This window comes from Echiichthys vipera (genome assembly GCF_963691815.1).
Source record: "Echiichthys vipera genome assembly, chromosome: X".
Taxonomy (NCBI): Eukaryota; Metazoa; Chordata; class Actinopteri; order Perciformes; family Trachinidae; genus Echiichthys; species Echiichthys vipera.
Window position 1 is genome coordinate 32,338,215 of NC_139825.1, and position 12,401 is coordinate 32,350,615.

Consider the following 12,401-nt stretch of genomic DNA (forward strand, 5'->3'; position numbering starts at 1 on the left):
ACATGATAACCATAAACTATGATAAACAGTTGAAGGTGTATGTGTGTGAGGAGAGTGAGCCCAACCTGTGTTTCCTCTTGCTGCCTCTTGAGCTGCTCCAGCATGGCCTTGAATTCAGCCTCTTTCTGCTCCGCCTCCTCAATAGTGGCCTGGTTCTGCTCCTCATAAGCCATGGCCACCACAGCCAAGATGAGATTCACCAGATAGAAGGAGCCCACAAAGATAACCAGCACAAAGAAGATCATGTAGGTCTTCCCTGCGGCTCGCAGAGTCTGACAGATACACACAGACGAAGCAGTGAGAACAAATTAGTGTTATTTAACTTTGAAAATACAGACACATTGTCAGAATGATGAGATATATGCGGTTCATAGATTTCTGCAGGAAAACCTCCAGACAGGAAGGAAGCCTTAAGAGTGCAGAAATTCCCAGTTTTGCACACACACCCACACACACACACACACACACACACACACACACAACAACAACACACACACTCTGAAACAGTGACTGGCCTATTAGCAAAATCAATGGCTGTGATGGTGCTGGTCTGGAGGAGGAGGAAAGAAATACCATTGCAGTGTCATGGCAGTGCAATTGAACATTATCTATTTATTTAACAGATATCTGTGCACGGAGATGTAACTCTGGTTCAGTGGTCTCTTAAAAAACACATTTGTCGGAGAACATGACTGTTCTAAAGGTAATTTCACAAAAAATAATTCAGCTTTGTTCAGTGCTTCATAACAAATTCAAATAACTGAATTATTTTCTGCCTGTATGAAAGACAAACACACTTTTAGTCACACACTCCTAGCCACAGTATTTCTGATCAGCTGTCCTTCCTTCCCTTTTATTCAGAGGGCAAACGAATTGATGGCGAGAGGCACCTTTGCTGATTCATTCAGGTATTCCGATGATATATATACTTTTTATGATGAAGTGAAGGCACAACCATTAGCACTGCTTAGGGGGTTTTAGTTCTCTGGGTAGGACTAGAGAGGCTTTTAATATAGGTCTCAAATACTTCATCCATAGGTCATACTGTGACAAAAAAACATGCAGTCCTGCTTTTTGCTTCCTCTGGACATTTATTTGTCAATTTGAGACTAAGGAAAAGAGACAGACAAAGAAGAACACTGCTTTACCAGCATATATAGATTTTCCCAGAAGTCTTGGGTCATGAGGCGAAAGAGGGTGAGGAAAGCCCATCCAAAGCTGTCAAAGCTGGTGTAACCATAGTTAGGGTTCCTTCCAGCCTTCATACATGTGAAGCCCTCTGGACATCGTCTGAAATGAACACAAAGGAATGCACAAACAGTAACTTAAAAAATGACTAAGATGTGCCACTTCAGCATCAACACAATTGGGATTACGGATATAGGCATCACTGGCAGACTAAGATACAACAAAAGTCTTGATAAATGCCTTGTTGTTGTTGTTTGCTTGTGCATGAAAGCTTACTGTACATGTACACCATGAGGAAAAGGATATTGATATGATTTACTTTAATATTTCATGGCCCAAACAGATCTGGTTTGTGAATTATACATTTGAATGCTTAGACTGTCTAAACGTTGATGTATGTGTATGAAATATTTATTTTGTAAACTGCGATAAATAGTGGCCCACACAACTATAATTACCTTTACAATACCTTTAAATTTTCTTGTTTAAATCCTGTGTGGTGAAGTTGCTCTGAAGAGCCCTTCAGTCAACATAAGATGTTGGGGGGCGTGTGTGCCTGGTTACATCACTGATGACATGTCCAAGTGCATCGCAAGATGTGCAAAATAACAACAGAAAAATGGGAGACACCTACCAAAACACTGAAGTATAAATATGATAACTTACCCCGAGTCAGAGCTATTTCCACATAGTAGAGCATCGAGCTGACCAGGGAGGAAGTAGAAATTAGCTATAAAGAACAGGAAACAGTCACTTGTATTAGCCACTGGGCAAAAATGTGTATGTTACCTTAATTAGTCACTATGTCTTTTAATGTTTTTTAGGGGGGAAAAATACATACACAAAAACAAAACCAAGAGTGTATGTATGTATGTTAAGTCCTGTGCAATCATGTGCAACTATTTTAACTGAGTGTCAAGGTAATCACTCACTGTCATTCATGATGTATTCTTTCCAGTCAAAGATCCTGCTGCTATTTGGCGGGTACTGCTCAGTTATGTTGATTGGCCAGATTACACACTTCTGCCGAAGGTTCCCCATAAAGAGCTGCAGTCCAATCAGAGCAAATACGCTGAGACAGAAGACGGTCAGGATCATCACATCGGACAGCTTCTTCACAGACTGGATCAGAGCACCCACAATGGTCTTCAGGCCTGTTAATTAATATACATTGAACACACACACACACACACACACACACACACACACACACACACACACACACACACACACACACACACACACACACACACACACACACACACACACACACACACACACACACACACACACACAAACACAAAACAAACAAACAAACACACAGATAGACAAAAATAAAAAGAATTGCAACTTTTGGCACTGCAAGAGTGCATAAGCTGAGTTTGGTTTTATAGCTGCTATTCAGAACGGACTCAAGTCAAGCAGGGAAAAGTTGAGTTAGGTAACATATATCTAAATCTGTATTTAACCCCTGTGCTTGGACAGCCTCTTACATAAATCTAAACTTGGCAAGCATCAGAAGTATTTCTTGAGCACCTCCCACACTGCCAGGCCTCAACACCAGAAATGCATTTTTGTTTGTTGAGTGCATTGCTTCAGAGTATAAAGTGACTGTGTAGACTGCACTTGTTGTTGTTGTTCTCCCTGTCATTCCGTTTTTAATTAATTATTTAGAGAGCTGCTAACCATGTTGTGGGTATTACGTTAGACTGTAATTTTAACACCTCGACAGCAGGCGAAAATCATCACAATTTGCAAAGAGGAGCTCTGTTTGACGTAAAATGATAGTTATAAGAGATATGGTTATATTTGCTGATGTGTAAAAAAATCAATATAATTATAGTAATCAAAATGGCTGAGGTAACCACAGGGATGTGAATTGGTCTGATGTATGTAAAGAATAATACATTAATTGTTTCATTTCATTTATTTTTTTGCATTTAAGTTAAGTTATTTGAGGACTTTAAATCAAAAACGCTATAACTATCATATTATCATATACAGTAAATGTAACAAAGTCATTGAAATTGTTTAATTGGTACATGATTTGCTACTGTACAGTAACAACACAATAAAGCCTACAGCAGAGAGTTTATAGAAGGAAGTTGAGAACCCAAAGTGGTTGTGAAAGATATTTAGCACAGAAATAGGAATTTATTTTTTTCCAAACATAAATAATGTAATGTAATGCCGCAGGTATTCCCATAAGGTAAATGTAGCTCTAGTCCGTGCGTGCGAGCACAACTCTGCAGCTCAGAAGCAGAAAAACATGTTGTCCTCCATCTCCACATCTCCTGGGAGGTCTCTTCTCTTGTGCTACTTTTCTCACTTGTGTCTTTTGTTGCTTGTTTCTTTTCATTTAGATACTAGACTTCAGGCTACTATTACCTATTAGACTACTAGTTATTTCAGATAAAGAGAATGAAGTCTTATCATGTAACTGGATGTCTTTTGTTCTAACCTTTTCATAGCAGTATGAAACAATTTAAGAAACGTGAATGTATGTGTCATTGTAAAGTCAAGAATCTCCAAAGCACCATCTGCCCATTTTAAGTATTATCATCGGCTTATATGCTTATGTGCACCACCACAATTGTCTTTAAGAGCAGACACTGCATGTCAAAGGCCCTGATAACCTATTTTTTTAAATCAGCTTCTCATTATAAATGATCAGATTCTACATAAACACACAATTATCTGCCAACGTGGCAGTAGTTTCTCAAGACATTCCAGTTTTTATATTTTTGTCCGTGCTACTCACTGTGATTTAAATTTTCTAGGTGTTAGTTGGAAATCACATACTCCAATGTACCACTTAGGATTTGACTCTGAACCAACACTTGACTCTGAATCTGATGACAGTTGTTGGTGAGTGTTCCCACCGACTTTTGAACTCTTAATAAATAACACTTAAGGATGATTTTTCTACCTTTTAAATTCAATTTTCACATATTTAGTCATGACTATTTAACGTCACAGAAAAATAGTTTCCACTGGCTTTAAAAAAAATACTAAACACCTGTGCCTACAACACAGCATGTCCCAACTACAAACATTGGAGAGTTTCATGTGCATGTTTTAACTAAAGTGTACTATAAAAAGTAGCCTATGTCCGGGGGAAAACCCGGCACAGATTCTGCATTAAAAGTCCACTCTCAGCTTGTTATCACCTGAGCAGCAGGACATATTATGAGAGTAGTTTTGCAGTCTCCCTCAAATTAAAATTTTTGGTGGATTGATGTATTTAGAGCCAAGTTCTAACTAGATGGTTAAAAAAATAGACATTTCTAGAAACATTCAATAAAATTAAAGACATGACAATCTAGTATGTAATAACAGCACACTGATTTGACTGTGATAGTGCATTCAAGTTGAACCACAGATACAGAGGTCATATTCAGGTTTGTTCATAAAACACAGAACAGCACAACAAACACTGCAGCTATAGGGGATGTTTCCATCAGAAAGACACATTAAATTTTCAAACTTTTACCGTAAATACCCCATGTCAGTAAACAGTTCTATAAAAAAGCTGTCTGAAGCAGTAACACCTTTGTAAGAACAGGAGGAGAAAACGGTATCATGGGATTACTACTTCCCATCACTCCTTGTGTCCATCTATGTGAACATTCCTGACTAGCTGCAGTTCTTTATTATGCTGCATCCACCAAATCAAATGATTGCAGCAGGACCACAGATAGCGCACTGAACCAGGCTCAGTCAAGGAAGCAGGAAGTGAAGAGGAGAAAGAAAGGACAGGCGAGGAAGAGTTGGTCGCTGGGCGGGGGAGTGGAGGGTCAATGAGAGGTGGCATGCAGGTCATTTAAACGCCAAGGCTGAAAGAATTGACTTGGTGTCATCATCACTTGTCTGTAAACCTCGATGGTGACCTTGCCTTAACTGAAGAACCTTTCCCATCCCAGGAAACTCTTTATCCCACTCTTGCAGTGCTGGGCGAGCCCTCAGGCTGGTTTAGCCCAGAGCAGCACTGAACGCTGTGTGTGTGTGTGTGTGTGTGTGTGTGTGTGTGTGTGTGTGTGTGTGTGTGTGTGTGTGTGTGTGTTTGTGTGTGTGTGTGTGTGTGTGTGTGTGTGTGTGTGTGTGTGTGTGTGTGTGTGGTATGTGCATGTGCATCTGCATGTGCATCTGCATGAGCATGTGTGTACATCTGGTGAAATACAGTGACTTCATAGTGTCACGTTGTTTTACAAGAATTCTGAGTGTGTATGAGCCTTTGTATTACTGTGTGCTCACTAGAAAAAATATTGTATTGAATCTGATACATATGCACAGAATTTTGCTCATTTGTTATATTTAATTATTATTTAGTTTCCCTTTCACTCCCAGGATGGACAAAGATCTTCAAAAAAAGAAATTGAAAAAATCTAAAGGCTGAAATAACTCTTAACAAAAGGATAACAAAATCCAATGAAAAGCCCCTTACAGCCAAACTCGTTAAAAGCATGTGTCTCAAAGCTTCATGCAGAATTGATGTGTTGTCAAATTAGGCTTGGCAGTCTTAGGGAATCAAATAGTCTTTAGAAACAAGAAAATAGTGTCATAGATTGTGAGAATTTGGACCAATGTATGAAATAAAACTGAACACAAACCAGATGTGACGGATTTAAACTACTCCTGATCATGTTTGTTCCCTAAATGGTTTGTTCAGATTATAAAGATGGACGGCTTGACAGCTCCCCGAAAGTGAACCCAAAACATCTCAATCGCTCCCTAGCGGCTGGCTACAGTATGGGTCCTATGTCCCACCCCCTCTATGATAGCAGATAGAATATGGGCCAAAAAATCAAAGTACCCAAAGATGGTTTCTGTCATTTTAGGTAGTTCTTATCACGCTGATGTTTGTTCAAGTGTTAATTTTTCTGATAAGTTTGGTTTTATTTACTTATTTGATGCTATAAAAACAGAGTGAAACATCATGACTGACAGCTGTGATTGGTTGGCAGATGTATTGGCGGGATTTTGATGCCCCCCAGTCACTACTGCGCAGACTGTAGTTACAAAATTACAAGATGGCAGCTATGCAGGATATATTGGCTTCACTTTTGTACAGTGGGAAGTGAAGAAATGTTGTCCATCTTTATATACGTACAGTCTATGATCTAACTCCTCAGCATAACATCCTGAAAGTCAACTCTTTGGAACTAATATCTAAACCATCCCTCAATATAATTGCATTGTTTTGGACATTAATTTATATTTCACTTGGGGTAGAAATCTACAGACAGATAGCTGCCACATAGTCTGATATGCTGCATAAGCCCAGCTGTCCATATGGGACAAGTGAGCCCTCAAGACTGCCAGTAGACTGCTAAGCCTATCAAAAATGTATTGCTACCATTTTTGATTTCGTAAAAAAAAAAAAAGCAAATAAAAAAAAATGAATTCTCTAAGATATCCTATTTAAATTTTTTTAAGAAAAAAATAATCAAAATAATAGAAATAAAGACAGGTTATAGATAAAGTAAGCTCAGCCTTAGTGTTTAAATGGGAGTCTCACCTGGAATGACAGAAATTGTTTTCAGGGCTCGGAGAACCCTGAACGTTCTCAGCGCCGAGACATTCCCAAGGTCCACAAACTCTGTTATGTATCTGTAACAAGGTAGGATGACACACAGAACAGAACCCCATGACACACAACACACACGATAACCACACGCACACACACGCACGCACGCACACACGCACGCACGCATGTATGTATGCGCAAGAGCACGACACCAGCACCACTATCGAAAACCAGGAAGGGACACCACGGTGAGAGAGAGAACGCCTGTCCAACCAGTGGAAAGAGAACGGAGGAGGACGAGGAGAGGAGAGGGACTGAAACAAAACCACACCTAACATCAACCCCGTGACTCGCCCACCCGCACACACAAACACCTGGACTGTCTTACCTGGAATAACCGAAATTGTTTTCAAAGCCCTCAGAACCCTGAACGTACGCAGAGCTGACACATTGCCTAGGTTTACAAACTCTGTTATATACCTGCAAGGTGGATCAGATACAGTTATTCAGCAGCCATCCCGAACAGAGGAAAGAAATAATAGATTGTTACATAACATTAATAAGCATTATTAACATGGTATTATGGACTGATGTAGACTGAAGGTGCTGTGGGTAACTTTCTTTAGAATTGGATTTGCAATATTTATCAACTCCCCTTATAACCCACCACAAATCATTAAACAAAAACACAAAAACGACTTGATTAACTTGTCATCCACTCCAAAATTTAAGTCTTAATAACCAATAAAGAGAGCACTCGTACTGCCTGTAGGAGTCACAAGCAGAACTCAGTCTAGTCTTTAGGAGCCTGCAAACAGCAGCCAGGAAAAAAATCTGTCCACAGTGGAGGTGATGTGATCCAAAATAGTGAAATATTATGATTATTGGAAATAAAAGGGGAGAAGAAATATGTGTTGAAAGACCTAAACTCAGTAAGTCTTAGGTAACTACAGCTTACTATATGCTAACAAAACGGTGTCTGCCCTCTACTGTAGAGGGCAGCATTTTGACTAAAATGTGTTTTTTGTTTTCCTCCAGCACATTTTAGATTTGGGGAAAACTGCCTTTGGTCATCTTTAAATGTAAATTATTTAATGGGTTTGTTGAATACTCAATTCTGATTGGTCAATTACGGCAAACTACTCTTGCTGCTATGAAAAACAGACTCTTGAGGACCATTTTAACTAAATAAAATCTTTGTTTAAATCAAAATTTAGTGCCAAATTATTCATTTCTGAGGTGAGTAGCCATGTAATAAGCAGGATAATGTAGAGCAAGTGGGTCATTTTTGTGAATTAAACCCTGCAAACCCAGCGTGATTGAGGACCCCAACAAAAAGGTTCTACATTATCCACTACACTGCATAACTAGAAACAATAGTCAATAGTTCATTTTAAAAACAAAAATCGCAAACTGCAAAAACCACTGTTTTTTGTTAAAAGATGAAAGGTTTGATGGGCGTGTTATGATACCCAAACAATGATGGAATCAAGTTAATCATCCAACTCTTACTTACACTGAAATGTTAATTTAACATTTTTTTATTTAACATGTTTATTTAAACTCCCATTTTTCTGACGGAAAATATTTGACCCGTAAAACTAAAAACAAGCTTCACCAATAGAATTAATGGATGCTCTGTTCCACTCATATGTCTCGTGAGCCATAGCAGTGAGCACAATAATATCCTAATATTATCACGCCTGAGTGGAAAGCAGTCGTTATCATGGGATTAGTTACACCTGTGTTGAGTGGCTGAGTTATAATGCCGTTTGGTATTTACCTGCCGTTTTGTTGTAACTAGAATGTGCTATAAAAAAATCACTTCTCACAGATTTCTTCTATCCATATGCTAAAATGTTATATTTTTATTAGTCACACTGAAATCCCCTTTTTAGTGTCTTGCTTTTGATTGCAGTGCTTTTTCCTTTTTATGTTTGACCATAGTTGTTATATGTAGCTTGTTAATATCTATGAATTAAAATACTTACGCCATTGAGATGACCATGAAATCCAGCCAGTTCCATGGGTCCCTGAGAAAGGTGAACCCATCTATAGCGAAGCCTCGGGCAACAATTTTTGTGAGTGACTCAAACGTATAGATACCTGTGAAAGTATACCTTGAAAACAAAGAGAGAAGAGAGTAAAATGGTGGCAGGCACATCAAACGAGGATATGACTGGGGGATAATTATGTACGCGTACTTACTCTACTTGTTTGGACCACTCTGGGGGGTCACTAAATGTCATGAATATACAGTTGGTCAAAATCGTACACATGATGATCATGCTGAATAACGTGAGAAGACAGAAGTTAAGGAAAGTTTGAACAGTGCTACCCATAACACCCGATAAATTGTAACGCAAATTAATAATCACATTTTAACATTAAAGTAAAGCTTAGAGCTAATCGTGCATTGGCTTTCTTTTTACTGAAGAATTGTGACACAATCTGAAAAAAACATGTGTATATTTATATATAAATATATATATATATATATTTATATATAAATATATTTATATATATATATATGTATATATATATTTATATATATATATATATATATATATAATGTTTTCATTCACTGCAAAGCATTGAAAATGAATCACTTGAAAGGATATGAATGTATCAAAATCTTAATAGCTATTCGCCTAAGTAGATTAAAAGGGCTTAAGATGTACAAGGAGGGCGTGGCACTGAAGCGGAAGAGTGTTTTCCCTTTGTTGATGACTATAAATGTCTGTGGAGAGAGAGAGAGAGAGAGAGAGAAAGAGAGAGAGAGGGGGAGACAAAGAGATAACAAGATAGTAAGAACATTTCCAGAACTACAGTGATTATATGGCACATACTATTCAACACATGGTCTACAAACCTTTGCACTGTTACGGCTGTGAGGGTTTGTTTTTTGGTTGGTTTTCTTTTAGCTCCCCAGCTGTAGTCCCCGCCTTTCCTCACCTGACATCGGTTCCAATCAGCAGGGCCTTAAAAAGAGGGGATCTGCTCTCTCCCTCTTTGACTCTCTCACCCTCGTCATTACCTGAGAAGCGGTGTGCTTTTGTACAGCTTTAGGAAGCTGGGTGTGTTTTTGTTTGTTATTATTTAATTTACTAAAAAGGTTCATAAAAACCTACCTTACCTTTTTAAAAACAACTGTCCTCGACTCCTTCCCCCCGGGTTATTATAATTTTGGTATAATTTTGGAGGACTCGATTCTCTGTTGGGGCTAGGCGTTCGGGGTTCTTGCTGCCGAAGTTCCGCCTTTATAGTTACCTCGAGCCCGGCAAGCTCCAGAAGATAGATAGGTTAAGCTACATTAGGCAAGCTTGGAGGGGTCCTGTTTACTCAGTGTAAATAATTGCCTGAATAAAACTTGTTTGTTTTGTTTATTTTCTTGTTAGGTGCTGCTGCTGCTTCGGCAGTTAAACCTACTATAGCTCAATTAGGAAGATGCAGAAAGAATTACGTGAAATCGCCGACCACTACGGTATTTCTGTGTCACGCTCTCTGCGTAAACAGGAGCTTAAGGATTGTGTTATTGACAAGTAAGTTAAAAATGGAGTTCTCTTTCCGGCGGTGGGGGAGTCCTCCTATGTAGTGGTTGAGGCGGCAGTGTTGCCGGTTGATAGTTGCGCTGTTACGGATCCTGTGGCGCCCATGGTTAGCACACCTGTGGGGATGGTTGCTGGCCCTGAGGTAAAGCCGGTCACGTTCCCGCGTTGTGATCACTCTTTGGCCAAATCATCTTCCGGATCAAGTCGGGACGCCCGTGTTAGAGTCCGTTTAGTCCGTCTTGAATTAGAGGCCAAGGAGAAAACTCGCGGGGAGGAGCGGGAGTTCCAGCTGGAGAAGCTGGAAGCTGATTCTGCTATCCGCATGCGTCAGTTGGAGTTGGAAAAGGGGAGCGTAGTAGCTGCTCAGGGGCCCCCAGGTCCACCTTATTTGATATAGGTAAAAATATTTCTCTTGTGCCTGTGTTCCGTGAGTCAGAAGTAGAGTGTTATTTCAGTGCTTTCGAGCGCATTGTTGTGGCTTTGCACTGGCCAAAGGAGGAGTGTGCTGCCCTGTCAGTGGAGGAAAGCTTAGTATACGACTGTGTTAAGAGGGTAAGGCTGATTTTTCACAATGCAGGTGATACTTTAATCAATTTGAACATAGCATTTTGATGAGACTGTGTTGTTACTTTTCCCATTTTAAAATCTTGACCCTACTAGCAGTGAGACAACAGTGAGCAAAGTACTTTAGGTTGCAATGGCCCTACATGATGCGAAACACATGGGGTAAAAACAATACAGTAAAAAGATAAAGGTATAGAAAAGGGCACATATAGTCAGTATGCCAAGGACATGAGGCTGTCTTTTACTTCGCTGACATCACTCTCTCTTTGGCCAGTCCCCCGAGAGCCAGGAGTACAGTTAACACCTCTGTCCGGGTTGCATCAGAGTGTCTGTCCTGGCAAGCTTTTTACCATGACAGTAGTTCTGTGAGCAACAGACAGGTGCATGGGAAGCTCTCTCCCCTCTCAGTGGCCAAATGACTCTCTTCGCCCGAGTTTAAAGCTCTTACTGGAAGAGAACCGCAAATGCTGTCATCGATCAGGAGCAGATCTGCTGACTCTAAGCTCTCAACAACCACACCCCACCCATAAACAGCACTGGGCCAAGTGGGGCTGTGCTCTGGGGTGAGGCAGCAGTGTGTGTTTCAGCAATGTGTTTGTATGTGAATACCCGGGTGTGATTTGTGGATGTTTGCGCCCAATTTTGGACAAATATAACGTGGGGTCTGAGTGAAAAGTATGTGCATTATTTACAAACAAATAGACTCCTGGAATAAATGTGTGGTTTGGATGAGAATCTGTAAGTTACACTGCTAGGGTTTATTTTTCTTCTTCTTCACCACATCCTCTCTTGTGTATTTATGACACCACTGACCATGTTGCCTGTCTATATTTACAGAAAACACATCAATGCCTGTGTGAAACCAGTATTGCAGAACCAAACTATAACAATACCAAATTATATCAGCATTCATATCACTTTGACTTGAGTTTTTAAGAATGCAGTTTACAGCTTCTGTAAACTGGAAATATTTTAAAAGAATTGAAAATTCACTGCACTGATAATGATCGTGACTAGTGGAAAAAGCATACGTGTATAGAAAGCATTTGGGCTTGCATATGGCACCAGTAACTTGCAAGATACACACACAATGAGTTGGTGGTTCACACCACGGGAAACACTAGAAAGAAATGGGGAGGCGACCAGAAGTGTCCTGAGACAAGTGATGTCCTGAAATCTAATTAAATTAAAAATAGCGTCTGCAGTCTGGGGAAAGACAAAATGTATTCTCTGCATCAGAAGACTCCTCTCTCCCTGTTTCTCCCTCCCCTCCCATCTCCGCTTCTTTTTTTGCCTATAGAGCATCTGCACTACTTAAAATATCCTCTCACTATTGTACCTGACACATGGAGAAAAGAATGATCTATACTTAATCAACACAATACAAAAAGGAACACAAAGGATCTACAGTCATGTCCAGAGGGTATAGCTTTCTCTTAGAGGTCAAGTGTTTGGCTGACCAAGCAAATACAGTATGTGGATGGAAGGGGAGGTTGTAAAATGAGCAATAGCTCATTAGCGCATCACAGCATACCTAAGTATGTTCCATATGGTAATCAATGAGAAGCATT

At 39.7% G+C, this 12,401-nt stretch overlaps 1 protein-coding gene across 1 annotated transcript in view; it reads right to left on the minus strand.

The window, feature by feature from the left end:
• scn8ab (sodium channel, voltage gated, type VIII, alpha subunit b) overlaps window positions 1–12,401 on the minus strand; it is a 57,188-nt gene that overhangs the window by 24,174 nt on the left and 20,613 nt on the right. The window contains exons 3-10 of the mRNA XM_083939035.1: window positions 9,325–9,455; window positions 8,924–9,004; window positions 8,707–8,835; window positions 6,707–6,798; window positions 2,121–2,342; window positions 1,855–1,918; window positions 1,149–1,290; window positions 66–272 (exon numbers count right to left, since the gene is read on the minus strand). Of these exons, the coding sequence (XP_083795161.1) occupies window positions 66–272; window positions 1,149–1,290; window positions 1,855–1,918; window positions 2,121–2,342; window positions 6,707–6,798; window positions 8,707–8,835; window positions 8,924–9,004; window positions 9,325–9,455 (1,068 nt within the window). The remainder of the gene's footprint in view (window positions 1–65; window positions 273–1,148; window positions 1,291–1,854; window positions 1,919–2,120; window positions 2,343–6,706; window positions 6,799–8,706; window positions 8,836–8,923; window positions 9,005–9,324; window positions 9,456–12,401) is intronic.